Raw genomic sequence first — 17,558 nt, 5'->3', positions numbered from 1 at the left:
ACTAATGTTACAAACTGGGAAGAAATCTATAATCCCACCCACTGTTTAGATGTAAGTTTAATAATAATGAAAGGCATTGAAGTGATATGAGACCAATTAATTTTCATAATACAATCTACAGTCCAGTAGCATAGAGTACATACAACAGATTATAAAACAAGGAGAGTTTTACACTATATTCTATGCATTTTCATTCACCGTCTGGAGGTTTTATCTCCTGCAACAAGCTGCAAATGCAGCCAATTTTCCATCTGCTCGATATATTTACAAATCTTCACTGGACAGCTGAAGCCATATTACAGAAGTTCTGTTTTATATCACAATGAGAACCTCTCCAACTTGACAACCCGAGATCATACCAGTCTTCCAACTGTTAATAATATAATGTTAATGCTTACAGCCCTAGACCAACATCAAACTTGGAACCTTTAGCAACATAGCACCAGCAAGAGACTTCAGTTTTAAATTCAACAGTAATCAACATTGAGCATATTTCTTAATCATACACTGCAATGGCTCCTATTATAGAGAACTTTTAAGAATTAGTGATTTTCATCATCTGATGTGACTTATTGAAAGGAGGAGGTGTATAAAAGTATAACATACTTGCTCCTTTGTCTCAGAATTGCCAATTCCTGCAGGGGGGCTGTCGATACCGTCTTCCTCCTGATGCGCGTCACTTTGCTGTTGTTCAGCTGCTGCTTCTTTCTTTTCAGAGGCTTCCTTCTGTTCTTGATCCTGCTTTGATTCAGAGTCTGAGCCCGGTTCCGTTGTCATGATTGTAAATTAATCCTGGAAGACAGATCCATTGGAGGAAATCAGTTTACTATCACTTGGGTAAAGACACAACAGGATAGATCTTTGTCTTCATCTCCTGGATGTGAAGTACTGCCTGAACAAAGGGAAAATCCAGTTGCACATCCCCAACAGAGCCTGGATAACATAACTTCGATTTAAAATAATGGAAGGAAAATCAGGCAAGTTCTGTGACAGGCACGCTGTCATTTTCACCCAATTTCACCCAAAATGAGTTACCCCAAATTATACACCTACCAACCCAAAACTGAAGCCAAAGGCAAAATACTGCAGATGTTGGAAATCTGAAACAAAAACAAAAATGCTGGAAAAACTCAGCAGGTCTGACAGCATCTGTGGAGAGAAAGACAGAGTTAACATTTCTTCTTCAGGGTAGAAGAGTCATATGGGCTCAAAACGTTAACCGTCTTTCTCTCCACAGATACTATCAGACCTGCTGAGTTTTTCCAGCATTTTTGTAACCCAAAACTGAAGTCTGATACTGATCTGAACTCTGAATAAATGAGCACAACCTCCTCCCCACCTCACTCCTTAAAGAAACCACTTCATTTTCCACCTGCAAAACATCACCTACCTCTGCCCAATCCATTGCTGCTGATACTCTAATATAAATCATCATCACATTGAAGATTAGCAGCTCAAACTTTAACTCATTTAGGAGACTGAGACCCATGTCTCCTCCAAAACAAAGTTCTGCACTTCCATCACCGCTACTCTCATCACCTCACTGCCACCTGCCCCCACGTCACAGAAAATTAATTTTCAAAATCTTCACACTTGCCTTCAAATCCCAACACCCCAGTAAGGTCCTCACTCCTCCAACTGCAGCTTACTGTTGACTTTCAACTCCTTGCTCCAGCACTGACAGCCACTGTTTCAGTCACTATGGCCCCTGCATTCTGGAACTCCCATCTAAACACCAGAACCTCTTCCCCTCCTTCAATACTTTCAAAAGACCTCTGGCTAAGCTTTCATAAACGTTCACTTTTCTCCCTCTCCTTTTTCGTGTCTAGTTTTAACCTCCACTAAGACCTCTTACTGTATATGACAAGCATTGTAGGAATACAACGTTAATAAATGTATATTAAAATGTTCGTTAAAACTTCTTAGTTTGTTCTATAAATCATTTCACAATGGCATGATGTCCAGCTCGATGCAGAGTGATATGTCATCAGATGCCTTTCCTGTCACCAGTGGCACCAAGGCAGCAAGTGTATTGGCTCCAACTCGGTTTGTCATATACCTCTCAGCCATTCTGCAGTACACCCCCAAATATCTTGACACAGCAGTACACATTCAATTCAGGACAGACTGCAACCTCTTCAACTTGCAAAGGCTTAAGGCGTGCACAAAGGTTACTGAACAGCTCAAGTGAAATTGTGGTTGCGGATGGCTGAGCGCTCTCGGCACGTAGTCTGGAGGACATTCACCTGTTTATCACTTTGCCCTAGCATCAGAGCACTTTGGCCTGACAATAAGTCTGAAGACGACAGATCGTGCATCAATCTGTCCTTTGCCACATACTCCAAGACCCTACAGTCAATATCAACAACACACCCCTTCATTCAGTGTTCTGTTATTTTGGGAGTATCCTCTCCAATAACACTAAACTGGATGACAAAATCAATGATCACTTGGCAAAACCAAGCTCACTATTAGGCATGATAACTCAGACTTTGGAAAGAGCATGGAGTTTGTCTCAGAACAAAGATCAAAGTCTACCAAGCTGTGGTTCTTGCATCATTTCTTTATGAGTGCAGGGCTTAGACAATGTACCAGCATCACATAGCAACGAGAAGCATTCCATCTTCACTGTTTGAGATCTGTTTGCAACATCAGGTGGCAGGACAAAGTCCCCAACACTGAGGTTCTTTCAAAGTGCTGCATACCTGGCATCGAGAGCAGACTCAGAGCTCAGCCTTGCTGGGGTCAGTCATGAGGTTCACATGGAGGATTCCTGCAAACCAAAAGCAGCACTCTACAGCTAGCTGAGCACGGGAACCTGTACCACAGGACATCAAAAACTTAGATACAAAGATGAATTGAAAGGCAACCATAAAGCTTGCAATCAGGATTCCAATATATGGAAAAAAAAAATCAACCTTGGACAGAACCAAATGGAGATGTTTCTGTCATCAAGCGATTTTGATATTTGAGGATAACAGAGTTAAGTGCCTTCAGGACAAGTGAGTGCAGTGCAAAGCCAATGCTTCTTTCCAACACTGACTTCATAAGCAGTATTTGCAAATAGTAATGCAAATTGAGATGTGGTCCAAAGTCATGCATGAGACAACATCAAAGTAGACTGTAAACTATTTTTTGTTCTGCTCATCCGAAATGACAGGAGAGTCCATCATATAAAATGTTCATTAAAAATTCTTAGGGTTTGTCTTTTCAAATCTTAGGGTATTATAACATACTACAAAAATTAATTCCACTGTACTAACAGAACTCAACTGTAAGCATCCAATTCTATAAGCCCATTCTATTCACCATATATCTGCATAATTGAGAAAAGCATTTTATTTGCCCCCAAATGCCAATAAATGCATTTCCCTGGCTTAGCCATTTGTATTTCAAATGTGAAGTCTAAGTAAAGACAAGAGGCTAGTTAGGGCACATACCATGCAGCTCGAAAATAAAAAGCAAAATCGATTAAACGAGTGGCATGGATTTTGCAGTGGCGATGACAAAAAAAACTGTCGGCATCCACCGAAACTGACAGTAACTTTGGGAGTCTGCACATCTGCAGGATAGCAGAGAAATCCAGAAGTTTGTCAGTGATTCCACACTTTTCCAGAGGGTGCAATGTTGAAGTTCTTGCAGATTGCTACCAATGGGAAATCTATGAATTGACAAGCGCTCTCAACTCTGATGCTGTTATTTGCGTTGAAAAAAGTGCAATGTTGAAAGAAGTGTAATTAGGTTTTTAAATAGCATAATAACTTCATAATTACCCCTAAATAACCTCATTAATCCCAAAAAGCTAACTTTATATTTCTAGAATGTGAAATTTCTCCATTGTGATGTAAAATTTCCATATGGAAGCTAAAATCACAATGCAAAACAAACTAGCTAAATCAATCATTTATTGCACTGTGTGAAAATTAAGTGTCCTTCAAGCTTCCTGGCTTGCTCTCTGTGAGAATAGTTCAATGTGATTGGCAGCATATCCTGTTTGCTGACATCACTGCTGCTGCCTGGTGATTCACCTTGTCATGAGACTGCCATTGAGAAAGCGAAAGTCCACACCACATGTATCACTAAATCTGTGTACAGCTTTCTTAGAGATCAGCAGCAAGCATCATTGCCTCACCGCCGACCTCAAAATCAGGGCCAATAAGAAGCATTCAAAATTTCAGCTTGCTCGAGGCATTGAGACCATATTCTAGTGTTCTTAGATGTGCTAATCTTTGTGTAAATGAAGAGCATAATGCTAAACAAAACATTTAATTCCTTCTGTAAATATTAGATCATTAGCTTGTTCAGGTTATTATTGATAATCTACCAAAGTATGAAACCAAAGCACATTACCAATGTTAAACCAGCAGGTAAAAAGCATTTAAGCGAGCGAGATAATTAAAACATTTACTTTCACAAATATACAGTGAACAAAAATAAATAGATGTTCCGAAAGTTTAGTTAAAAAAATGTCCCATATGTGATGCATTCTAAACCTCAAATATTTTTAAAAATATAAATAGTAAATTTATTTTGTTATAAGCAAACAAATCACCTTTCTTTGGTAACTGGAGCTTGAAATAAGAGATATTTTAATAGACCTGGGATGCTAACCATCTAAGTTGAGATTTCGGAAGGCCACATTAAGTATATGAGAATTGTATAACACAAGGAAACCTTCATGTATTTTGTAACGTTACTTAGAACGCAAGCACTGTAAATCTAACTTGGGAAAAGCTTATAGCCTTTTGAGCTTCTTTGCCAATAATATTTTCCTAACCACAAATTCAGACATTATATTGACACACCTCTTCACTTAGCTCTATATTCAATCCCCAAGAAGAGCTATTTGCATATCTCAGCTTTTTTTTTGGAAAAAAAAGTGTTAAGATTCAATATCAAGGTTGCCCTCACTTGTGTGGCATTACTTTGCCAGAAATGCAGCAAAAATTTACAGACTTACCCCACTTACATACAAAACAAAGGCAGCACAGTGGAAACATCCCTGAAGAGCTGCCCAGCCAAGTTTAAATATCACAGCTCACCAGTGGACATTTTGCAACAAGCTTTAGATGTTTGGAAAAGGTGATGTTTACATCTTTCAATTAGTAAGCCTTGTTTACACTTTGATTGTTGGAAGCTTTGCGCCAGTCAGGCCCTCATCCTTCAAAATGTATATTTGGACGTATTGCTTATTGTCTCAACTTAGACATGTATGCAAACTTTGGCAAAATTATACATAACAAAATGAGGTTTTGAAGTCCTGCTCATTCTGACGAAGCACCATAGCGGTAATTTTACCTAACCTGTCAAAAGTTAATGGAGTAATATATGCAGGGTGTATAACAGGCATTCCAAGTCATCCCCAGAGTTTTCTGCAAGACGATTTAGATTAAGATTAACCCCCACCCATATGATTCACTTCAAATTCCACAGTGTAAACTTGAGTATTAATACAAGGGTCTCCAAAGGAAATGTATAAGTCTGAGTCAGAAAGGAATCGCATCAATCTAGGCTAATGAGGGCCTAATTTGATTTGATAGGATGCCTACAGCCATTTTTATGGTCCACCATGGATGCTCCATTCAGTACAAGCTTTCAGGCCAGAAGCAGAGGCCTTACAAAGTAAGCAAAATTAAAGACAACTTACTTTTGTGAGCCAAGCATTCCAGAAGTGCTTTGAGAGACAACATAAATAATGCTTTGAACTGCAGCAAATCTGTGATCACCGCCACCCCCCACTTCCTGCATTCCCCAAACACACTCAACCCCAATGACTTACCCTGTTGCACCAATGTAGCACCTGTCTGAACCCGGCAATCTGCCAATGGATGTCCATTTTGGGCGGACAGCTTACTGGCTCCAGGTAAATGGGACCCATCCATTAAAAATGCATAAGTGCAATTGTTGCACCCTCCCAGGCAGTCAGCCCACATGTTCCACGAACCAACTGCCTCACAGTTCTCCCATATATCTTAATGAGTGTCGTGTAGCTGATATTCTCACAAATCGTTTCTCTTTGCTTCCTACAGATGCCTCACAAGCAGTTGCAGCTCTCAGCAGCCAGCATCTGTGTTGCTCATTTCACCCATCACAAGTGCCAGCATAGGCACGTCTGTGCAGCAGATTGGACTGGGTGCACTTGGTGTTGCACAACATAGCAGTGAGTAGAAGATGGTGGCAGTAGAGGAGTATATCTGCATCCTGGAATTTGGAAATTACAAACTCAGCATTTGAAAAGAAAATACTATTTTATCAGCAACATTTCTGTGGGCATAAGAGTGCACATGCTTCCTGCAAATGTACGTGGAAAAGTCCATCGCTTGTGTCTGTGCAATGAAGAATGATAATTTAGCAGAACTGCAGTGAACCAGGAAGCATGGCCAAATCTTAGCCATCTGCAATGCAACAGCATTGGACCAAAGCCAAGTTGGATAACCTCTTCTGAATGTTCAGGCTGCAACTATGGGCTTTCAGTTCCAATCTCCCTCAATGTTATCTTTTTCTGTTTCGACATGCTCAGCGATTGAAACTTGCACAAGCGCTTACTCCAATATCCTCATTGCTGCCCAATTATTTGCTCTATGCATATCACAGGTTATACTGAGGGAGTGCCCTACAGAAGAAATAAGCTTGGAATCAACACAGATGTGGTAGATGCTTCTTACAGCCCTGCCACTCTACCTGTCCCTCACCTACTCCCCATAATAGAAGATTGGTCAGAAAGTAAACAAGGCAAGACAGCCACAGAAGCATCAAGAATGATGCGAGTGGCCTCAGATACATCACATGAATCATAAGGAGGCAGGTGACAACCCAGAAGATTCCCACTGACACACAACAATCAGCCTTCTCAGAGATAAAAACAAAAAAACTGTGGATGCTGGAAATCCAGAACAAAAACAGAATTACCTGGAAAAACTCAGCTGGTCTGGCAGCATCGGCGGAGAAGAAAAGAGTTGACGTTTCGAGTCCTCATGACCCTTCGACAGAACTTGAGTGAGTCCAAGAAAGGGGTGAAATATAAGCTGGTTTAAGGTCTGTGTGTGTGTGTGTGTGTGTGTGTGTGTGTGTGTGTGTGTGTGTGTGTGTGTGTGTGTGTGTGGGGGGGGGAAAAGAGAAAAAAGTGGAGGGGGTTGGTGTGGTTGTAGGGACAAACAGGCAGTGATAGAAGCAGATCATCAAAAGATGTCACAAACAACAGAACAAAAGAACACATAGGTGTTAAGGCTGGTGATATTATCTAAATGAATGTGCTAATTAAGAATGGATGGTAGGGCACTCAAGGTATAGCTCTAGTGGGGGTGGGGGGAGCATAAAAGATTTAAAAATAATCGAAATAGGTGGGAAAAGAAAAATCTATACTTAGTCTACTGCATTCGTTGCTCCCAATGTGGTCTTCCCTACATTGGAGAGACCAAACGTAAACTGGGCAACCGCTTTGCAGAACACCTGCGGTCTGTCCGCAAGAATGACCCAAACCTCCCTGTCGCTTGCCATTTTAACACTCCACCCTGCTCTCTTGCCCACATGTCTGTCCTTGGCTTGCTGCATTGTTCCAGTGAAGCTCAACGCAAACTGGAAGAACACCTCATCTTCCGACTAGGCAATTTACAGCCTTCCGGACTGAATATTGAATTCAACAACTTAAAGTCTTGAGCTCCCTCCTCCATCCCCAGCCCCTTTCTGTTTCTCCCTTCCTTTTGTTTTTTCCAATAAATTATGTAGATTTTTCTTTTCCCACCTATTTCGATTATTTTTAAATATTTTTAAATCTTTTATGCTCCCCCCACTAGAGCTATACCTTGAGTGCCCTACCATCCATTCTTAATTAGCACATTCGTTTAGATAACATCACCAACTTTAACACCTATGTGTTCTTTTGTTTGTGACATCTTTTGATGATCTGCTTCTATCACTGCTTGTTTGTCCCTACAACCACCCACACACACACACACCCACACCCCCATCCACATACACCCCCCCCCACACACACACCCACACACACCCACACACATCCACACCCACACCCCTTTCTTGGACTCACTCAAGTTCTGTCGAAGGGTCATGAGGACTCGAAACGTCAACTCTTTTCTTCTCCACCGATGCTGCCAGACCTGCTGAGTTTTTCCAGGTAATTCTGTTTTTGTATCAGCCTTCTCACTTTGTTCTGCCACTGGGAACTTGGAAGTATGTAAAGCATGCATCACGACCTGTAGGAAGCAGTAGGCTGAAATTTCTTAGTATACACGAATTGAGCAGGTATAGCACAATAAAGTAGGTTTAATTTATTATCTCAGTGCAAATATTCTTTCATCTAGTGAAGATTAAGGCAGTAAGAGGTGTTAACTGCCATTCTGAACAATTTAAAAGTCTGAAACACTTTGAGATGCTACTAAAACAACCCTAGCATTAAGCAAACGAGGGCTTACCAAGTATCACAGGGCTCTAACGTCCAGTTAAACTCCATAGTACTTCCAAAGGTGGAAGAAACAGTGAATTTACAGGTCCCCACTACTCTAAGAATCTTCCTATGCTACATAAAATGGCTTGGGAAGGAGGTAGGTTTGGGGAGGGGGGATGGCTTGTCCGCCATCATGCAATTTGCCAGTGGCGGATGGTCCTCCCACCCAAATGTCAATTGAGTCACTTAAGTGGCCAATTAGGAGCCTCTTCCTGCAATGTTGGAATACTCTGCTGGAATTTTACAAGCGGCAGGATTCCCTGCATTTTGTTGGGAGACGGCCAGGTAAACCCTCATGAGAAGGGCTCCTAGTGAGGCACACTCTGGTTCCACAGTCCCGGCAGCAATGGCCGAACCCGTGGCACCAGCACCTGCCCCTCGGCAACCTGCTGCCACCTTCCTCTCTCGCTTTCGGGCCCATTGGTGGGACCCCTGCCACAATGACTAAATCCAACTGTATGCCTTTTTCTTACAGATGGTAAAGCAAAAATGAAGAAAGGCTAATCAAAGCTTACAGTTATCTTCGAGTAAGTTCTTTTCCTTACCCTACTCCAAAAATAGAGTTAAACTAAATTCTGATTTCCATTGTGCATTTTAATATTTGTGAAAATTATAACATTTACTGATGATCCCAATTGCAGAAAGGTTACTGCAAAAACTGCAAACCGGCAGCATTCAAGTATTCATCCATTTATTTTTGATATTATATTATTTATATACATTGTGGTTCCTTGCTCAGAAAATAGGTTACTGCCTATTTCAAAGAATTTGTCACTGTTTATGCTGGTAATGATATAAGGCTAAAAAGTAACATCTGAAGTGTTCGGGTCCCTAGAATGTAGCAGCACTTGCATGTAGGTAATACTGCCAACAAGTTACAGGCAATAGTCTGTAATAACCAGTATCGGTTTCCCTTATTGTGGCACAGTCTTGCTTAACTCGCAATGGCATTTGTGAAATCCTGTATCTCAATTATAAACTGCTAGTACTTCTCTAAAGAACCATTCACAAATATACATATATCTCAGTTGACTGGAAGGCAAAGGGAGCAGTACTGAAACATTCAACAATTATGACTGAATGAACAACACCACATTCTTTCCACACTGAAAGGATGTTCCCCAGCACCCTGGTTTTACTAGTGTAAGTAAAATGCACTGTCGGAACATTGCATTTACTAACCCAGCAGACATGTTACCTCATCCAATATCCCTCATCTGTGCTTATACATACACACATCAAAAATTAAAATAAATCAAATTCCAACAAGTGATTAATAGCTAAATACAGGGCAAGTTATTGGAATGGGATGCATCTTCGCCAATGATTGAAGACACCCTTCCTCCCGAACAATTAGTATCTACTTAGAAAAAAATTGGGTATTTAAATGGAGAGAAATTGCAGAATGCTGAAATACAGAAGGATCTGGGTGTCCTTGCACATCAATCACAAAAGTCAGCATGCAGGCATAGCAAGTAATTAGGAAGGCAAATGGAATGTTGGCCTTTATTGCATGGGTGATGGAGTATTTTTAGTGGGGAACTATTGCTACAACTATACAGGGCATTGGTGAGACAATGCCTAGAGTAATGTTTTAGTCTCCTTATTTAAGTAGCAACATAGTTGCATTGGAAGCACTTCAGAAAATACTCATTAGGCTGATTCCTGGGACAGGGGGCTGTCTTGTGAGGATGAGCAGAGCAGGTTGGGGCCTACACTCATTGAAGTTTAAAAGAATATGGGGTGATCTTATTGAAACATAAGATTCTGAAGGGTCTTGACAGGGTAGATGTTATGGAGGAAATCTAGAATTAGGGGGCATGGTTCAAAAATAAGGGGTCTCCCATTTAAGACAGAGATGAGGAGGAATTTCTTCTATGAGGGCCGTTATTATTTGGAATTTTCTTCCCCATGAGCAATGGAGGCTGGGTCATTGAATATATTCCAGGCCAAGCTTGACAGAGTTTTGACTGCCAAGGGGGTCAAAGGTTATGCAGGGGGGAAAGGGGGTTGGCAGGCAGGAAAGTGGAATAAAGGCCACAATCAATTCAGCCGTGATTTCATTGAAAGGCAGAGCAGGCTTGAGGGGCCAAATGGCCAACTCCTGCTCAAATAAAAAGAATGTGGCATTTACGTGACATCTTAAAGAGGCTCCAGCTTCATGAAATGTCTAAACTTCTTTTTCTTTAAGATGAAGTTACTTTCATCATGATGACAGAGTGATGCATTTCAACAGGAAAGAAATTCTGAGTTATTTTATTTCAAATATGTTGTTCATTTAGTTTTGTAATGTATGCACTACCATTGTGATATATTTACTGACTGACCATCTTCAACAATGATATGGATACTACAAAATGATTAAATACAAAAAATGAAAAAAAGACGAGCATTTAATCATGCCTTTCACAATCTCAGGTGCCCCAAAATGCTACAACAGCCAATGAAGTACTTCAAGTGTATTCAGTGCTGTAAGGTCAGAACGAGTGGATGATCCATCTTGGCCTCCTCCAGCAGACCCCAGCATCACAGATGCCAGTCTTCAGCTGTTTTGATTCACTCCACATATCAAGAAACAACTGAAGGCACTGGATACTGCAAAGGCTATGGGCCCTGACAATATTCCAGCAATAGTATTGTGGGCTTGTGCTCCAGAACTTGCTGTGCCCTGAGCCAAGTTGTTCCAGTACAGCTACAACACTGGTATCTACTCAGCAATGTGGAAAATTGCCCAGGTATGCCCTGTACACAAAAAGCAGGACAAATCCAACCCAGTCAATTACCACCCCATCATTCTACTCTCGATCATCAGTAAGGTAATGGAAGGGGTCATCAATAATGCTATCAAGCAACACTTGCTTAGAAATAACCTGCTCACTGATGCTCAGTTTGTGTTCCGCTAGGATCACTCAGCTCCGGACCTCACTACAGCATTGGTTCAAATATGGACAAAAGAGCTAAAACTCCATAGGTGAGGTGGTGAAGGCGGCTGCCCTTGACATCATGGAGCCCTAGCAAAACTGGAGTCAATGGGAATCAGGAAGAAAATCCTCCGCTGGTTGGAGTCATACCTAGCACAAAGGAAGATGGTTATGGTTGTTGGAGGCCAGTCATCTCAGTTCCAGGACATCACTGCAGGAGTTCCTCAGGGTAGTGTCCTCAGCCCAACCATCTTCAGCTGTTTCATCAATGACCTTCCTTCAATCATAAGGTCAGAATTGAGAGTGTTTGCTGATGATTGCACAATGTTCAGCGCCATTCGCGACTCCTCAGGTACTGAAGCAGTCCATGTGCAAATGCAGCAAGACCTGGACAATATCCAGGCTTATGGCAAGTAACATTTGCTCCACCCAAGTGCAGATAATGACCATCTTGTTTGCACAAGTCAGGAGTTTGATGGAATACTCTCTACTTGCCTGGAGGAGTGCAGCTCCAACAACACTAGAAATTTGACACCATCCAGGACAAAGCAGCCCGCTTGATTGGCACCCCATCCACAAACATTCACTTCCTCCACCACCGATGCACAGTGGCAATAGTGTATACCATCTACAAGATGCACTGCAGCAGCTCACCAAGCCTCCTTAGACAGCACTTTCCAAACCCATGATCGCTACCATCTAGAAGAACAAGGGGCAGCAGATGCATGGGACCACTACCTCAAAGCTCCCCTTCAAGGCATATACCACCCTGATGTGAAAGTATATCACTGTTCCTTCACTGCCGCTGGGTCAAAATCCTGGAACTCCCTCCCTAACAGCACTGTGGGTGTACCTACACCACACAGACTGCAGCGGTTCAAGGAGGCAGCTCACCACCACCTCATCAAGGGCAATGAGGGATGGGCGATAAATGCTGGCCTAGCCAGTGACACCCACATCCCATGAATGAATAAACAGAAAAAAACCACAGCAATAATTTGCACACAGCAAGCTGCCACAAACAGCAGGTTAATAATGGCCGGCTAAACTCTTTAGTGAAGCTGAGAGATAAATATTGGCCCGTACACCAGGGATAACTTCCCTGCTCTTCTTCGAAATGATGTCATGCAAAATTTTATCTCCACCTGAGAGAACAGACAGGGCCTCTTAATATCTCGTCCGAAAAACTGCACCTTTTTCAGGACTGAATCAGCCTTGATTTTTGTCTTCACGCCCTGGTGTGGGATTTGAATCCATAACCTTTTGACTCAGAGGCAAGAGTGATACAAACTGAGCCATGGCTGATAAACAACATCACCAGATTACAGTGACTACAAAGTACAAAGCTGGAGTAGTCTACACAAGGAGCACGAAAAGTTTCTGCACATGGGAGGATTTATGATGAGATTTATGATTTCAGTGCAGGGAACTCTTCCTCAAAGCTGAAAAATCTTGCTTTTTTTTTATTGCCTGTGCGCAAAACCGGCACATATAAACCACCACAATTCAAACTGTACTTAATCCTTAGCATTCTTCACAAAGCAGAAAACAACATTTATAAAATTACACAATGCAAAAAAAAGGCCTTTCAAAATCGAGACAGCAAGCACCATGGCCGCCCTTTTTTAAATGGGCAAAAGGTGCCTGATGTTTTTGCCCAATTAAACTCATTATGTACCTCATTTACCAGTTTTTATAAAGCTTTTTTCAACTAAGGAAAGATGTTAAACCAAGGCTCTTCTGCCCTTTCAGATAGGCATACAAGAAATAGTTCCCAAGTGTCTAAGAGCAGCAAGCAATTTATCCCTGGTGTCCTGGCCAATGTTTATCCCTCAAACAATATTTCAAAAAACAGATTATCTGGTCATTATCACATTGCTGCTTTTGGGGGCTTACTGTGCACAAATTGCCTGCCATGATTCCTAAGTTACATCAGGATCTGCACTACAAAAGTACTTCATAGGCAGTAAAGCTCTTTGACATGTCCGGTGGTTGTGAAAGGCGCTGTGTCAATGGAAGTCATTCTTTCAACTAATTAATATGTATTTGGCCCATATTATCATAAGAGGGACCATTCTGAAATGGCACAGCTAGCCACTGATATATATATTAGATTGGTTACCCATTTTATGTACTATTAGTTCAAGAACAGTCTGAAAGAAATGGAGCAAGCTATAGAAATGCTGACCGATCGAAACCAAATTCCAAAAATAAATGTGCATGTTGGTTGTAATGAAAAATGTTTGATCATCAGATGTGGCTAGCTATTAATTAAATCAATGCCTATGGCTTTCCTTCACAATATGAATTAACAGGAAAAGGCCTTTAAAAACAGTTTTGACAGCATTTTCATTACATTATATTTGTTAATATCAAGTATCTTGCACAACTTCTATTAATTTACACCTCAACATATCATAGTCAAGAGCAGTGACAACTATGCAAGGCATCATTTGTCAACTTTGGTTTGATGCTGCAGATCATTGCTAAAAACATGTGGCTGCTGAGTAATTGTCCCTGCAGGTACGCTTGTAGCAGCCTTTGCTTTACGTTAGGAGATTACAGTGACTAGACTACTACTAACTTCACCCCTCTCCCATAAGATAGTAACCTAGCCTCTGCTCACCAGTTTCTCTTAGTTGGGGCAGCCGGTGAGTGGAGTTTGTGGTCTGAAATCCAAGGAGCAAACAACATTGAATGCGTGAAATAATAGTGGTGTACTTTTTCCTTTACATCTTCCTAGGAGAGGGGACAAACAGGACATCAGAGAGTTCTCTGTTGTCCACCAATGCCATGAAATAGAAATTAAAAATATCCAGCTGGCTAATCAATGAAGCAGCAAGTGGTCATCCAACATAATTTCAAACAGCATCGGATAATTTTTCTGGACTCAATAAAAACAAAAAGTTTACACTTTAATAACTTACAATAACAATGCGAGCCATTTTGATCTTCTGCAATGAGAAGTCTACAGCATTTCCACATATTCACCTCATACAATTTTAATTCACTAACCTTTTTCATTTCTGCTTGGTAACCTGAGCATTATTGCTACATGCACAAACTGTCCGCCACATGGGATCACTATTAAAAAGGAAACCAGATACTCAGATTTCCTGGAAGCCCATTTTTGAAATTGGGCAGTGAGGCGTGGATGATTTTCAAAAGGAAACACAAGATCGCTGAGAAAATCCCATAACGTCTGATGAAATCAAGCACAAGAATTGTTTCAAGCCATCAAGTTGACACATCCGGATGAAAAGATGCATGACTAAACTAAGGATGATTCTCAAGTGTGTTCATTAAGTAAAAGCATACATCACTTGACGGCCAGAAGTCACATCTGAAGAACTTTAATATTTAGTGGAAAACCTTCCAATGAAGCATTTAAAGTTACTGAAGTGATAAGTCTATGCTAATGCCAACACTGCAACAGTATTATTCTCCCATCTCCATATAACCCGCTATTAATGTTATGGTGTAATAAATTATTCATGGAGATTAGACTAAAGGAAATTTTGACCATCTCAGATCATGACTCTATATCTACTCTTTTCAAATTTATAGCACTTTCTCTCTCTCACACACACACATATAGCAATGATTCAACCCTATGGTAACTGTAATTCAATGAAACTCCAAAAGTACTAGGAAAAATCAGAACTGAACTATTATACAAATGCAATCTTTGATTAAGAGATGTTTACCTTACAAAAAAAAAGTCTGATCAATACATATTTGTGAATTGGGTTTTCCTATAATACGGAAACTGACATCACATGGGGAACACAATTGAGAAATGCATGAATCTGGTTTGACATTATGTGTCATGACTTTTTAAATTAATGGTCATTCCAGTGTCCCTATCAACAACAATGAAATAATTCTACCAGTATTTTGAAAGAGTTTGCCATTTCTTAAATGGTAAAAGGTCAGAAGCATGAAATGAATGCCCAACACACTAGTCTACTGTTGAGTTATTCAATTCTATTGCACTGAAGTTCCATCTACAGCACATACTAAATGGAGTTCAGATGCAAATGAAAGTCATAACTTAACACCACATCAATGCATCTTTACAATGCCTTTGTAATTTTAATAATTTTTTTAATAAATTTCTGGCTGAGAAGTTTCTAAATCAATTTAGAAGTGTCTTCAACCAATTTCAGCTCAAGTAATTGAAACGGTAACATTGTTTCATAGTTTGCCATTGTGAGATTTGAACTCTTGGTCTTGGGGTTACAAACCCAGTACCATAACCACTTGACTATCTTGTAACTCTTTCGAGTACAAACCCGTTTCCATCTGTTTCAGATGAAGTTACATTGTTTCATAGTTTGCCATTGTGAGATCTGAACTCTTGATACTCTTTTGAGTAAACCTGTTTCCATCTGTTTCAGATGAAGTTACATTGTTTCATAGTTTGCCATTGTGAGATTTGAACTCTTGATCTGCGGGTTACAAACCCAGTACCATAACCACTTGGCTATTTAGGCCAAGCTTTTAAATTCAAATTTTACCATCTGCCATGGTGGGATTTGAACCCAGGTCCCCAAAGCATTACCTTGTGTCTTTGGAATATTAGTCCAGTGACAATACCACTATGCCACCACATCCCCCAATAATTTGTCATGGTGAGATTTGAACTCTTGATCTTGGGGTTACAAACCCAGTACCATAACCACTTGGCTATTTAGGCCAAGCTCTTGGCTATCTTGTATATCAACATAGCATATGGGAGTCTTAATTATTTAACGATGTCATCTAAATTTAAAAATTGCACCCAAGGACATGAAGCCAGTAGAACAGTCCTTTAGTTACTACCTGTCAGAACACAAAGCCTAAGAAATACAGTAGGAAATTCATGAGAAACTTCTTTACCTAGAGTGGTGAGCATGTGGAACTCGCTACCACAGGGAGTGGTTGAAACACATAATAGACACATTTAAGGGGAAGTTAAACATGGACAAGTTCCATCATTGTCACTAGGTCAAAATCCTAGAACTACCTTCATAACAGCACTGTGGGTGCTCCTAAAGCACATGGACTGCAGTGGTTGAAGAGGGCAGCTCAACACCACCTTCTCAACAGCAATTAGGAATGGGCAATAAATGCTGGCCTAGCCAGCAACGACCACATTCCATGAACGAATATTTTTTAAAAAGAGAAAGAATGGAATAGAGAGTTACAATGATAGATTTAGATGACAAAAGATAGGAGGCGGTTCGATTCGAGCATAGCCATAGGCACGGACTGGCTGGGCCAAATGGCCTGTTTCTGTGCTGTATTTCCTATGGAATCCTACTTAAATTTGTGTTTCTTTATCAAATTGATTAATACTTCTCATCTGTAGATCTTTAGATGCTATTTATCCTTTCTGGTTTCTAAAGGAAGGTTGAAAACTGTTTCTCTCTGCGTTGCTTTGTGATTTAATGGATTGGTTTGGGACTTTCCTTCAGTGCAGGATAATGGAACAACTTTGTATTCTCCCTCCAATGGCACGTTGACAACATTTACCTTACTACTTAGAAAATCATTGGAATGACATCCATGTCATTGTATAGGGAATCATGCAACTGCCTATAAGTTCAGTCTGATGGCAAAACTTAGTCTATTGGCATTAATGAAACAGTTACACTTAAAAGCCAAAATGTTTTAATGTTAAGCAGCAATTTTCTTGCAATATACTTCATTCTTCAATTGAAATTGCATTCAATGAAGCCACAATAAGTAATACCTAACACTGCTTTAGTGTAATTTAGTTCAAAATGGTGTCTTCAGGAACAACCAAATATTGAAAGAATGAAGCAGTGTGTACAACTTTCATAGCTGGAGTGGAAACATCAAAAAATTCACAGCTACTATATTCTACTGAAACCCCCACAACAGTTGGTATTTGTTATATTTCATTGAAACCTATTAAATAGAACTTTCAGAGTATCTGCCAGTACTTGGGTTCAGTGGGAGCAGTTTCAACTCCATCAGAAAGTTGGGGTTTCTGATCCCACCTAGGAACTTGCACATGAGGAGGGAAAAGGCTACACTGTCAGACCTGCTATTTTTTGGATGAGAAGTTAAACCAAGGCCCTGTCTGCCTTCTCAGGTCAATGCAAAAGGTCCCTTGACGCTATGTTGAAGGCAAGGAGGGGCATTCTTGCCGGTTTCTTGACTAATAC

The 17,558-nt window shown here is 40.6% G+C and overlaps 1 protein-coding gene across 2 annotated transcripts in view; it reads right to left on the bottom strand.

Moving 5' to 3' along the window:
* Window positions 1-17,558, bottom strand: part of LOC121278911 (band 4.1-like protein 3) — a 196,534-nt gene that overhangs the window by 153,767 nt on the left and 25,209 nt on the right. For both annotated transcript variants that reach the window (XM_041189446.1, XM_041189447.1), the window contains one exon: window positions 607-792. In XM_041189446.1, the coding sequence (XP_041045380.1) occupies window positions 607-777 (171 nt within the window). In that variant the 5' untranslated portion in view covers window positions 778-792. The remainder of the gene's footprint in view (window positions 1-606; window positions 793-17,558) is intronic.

Source organism: Carcharodon carcharias, chromosome 6 (genome assembly GCF_017639515.1).
Source record: "Carcharodon carcharias isolate sCarCar2 chromosome 6, sCarCar2.pri, whole genome shotgun sequence".
NCBI classification, from domain to species: Eukaryota; Metazoa; Chordata; class Chondrichthyes; order Lamniformes; family Lamnidae; genus Carcharodon; species Carcharodon carcharias.
This window is presented reverse-complemented; position numbering and strand designations above follow the sequence as displayed.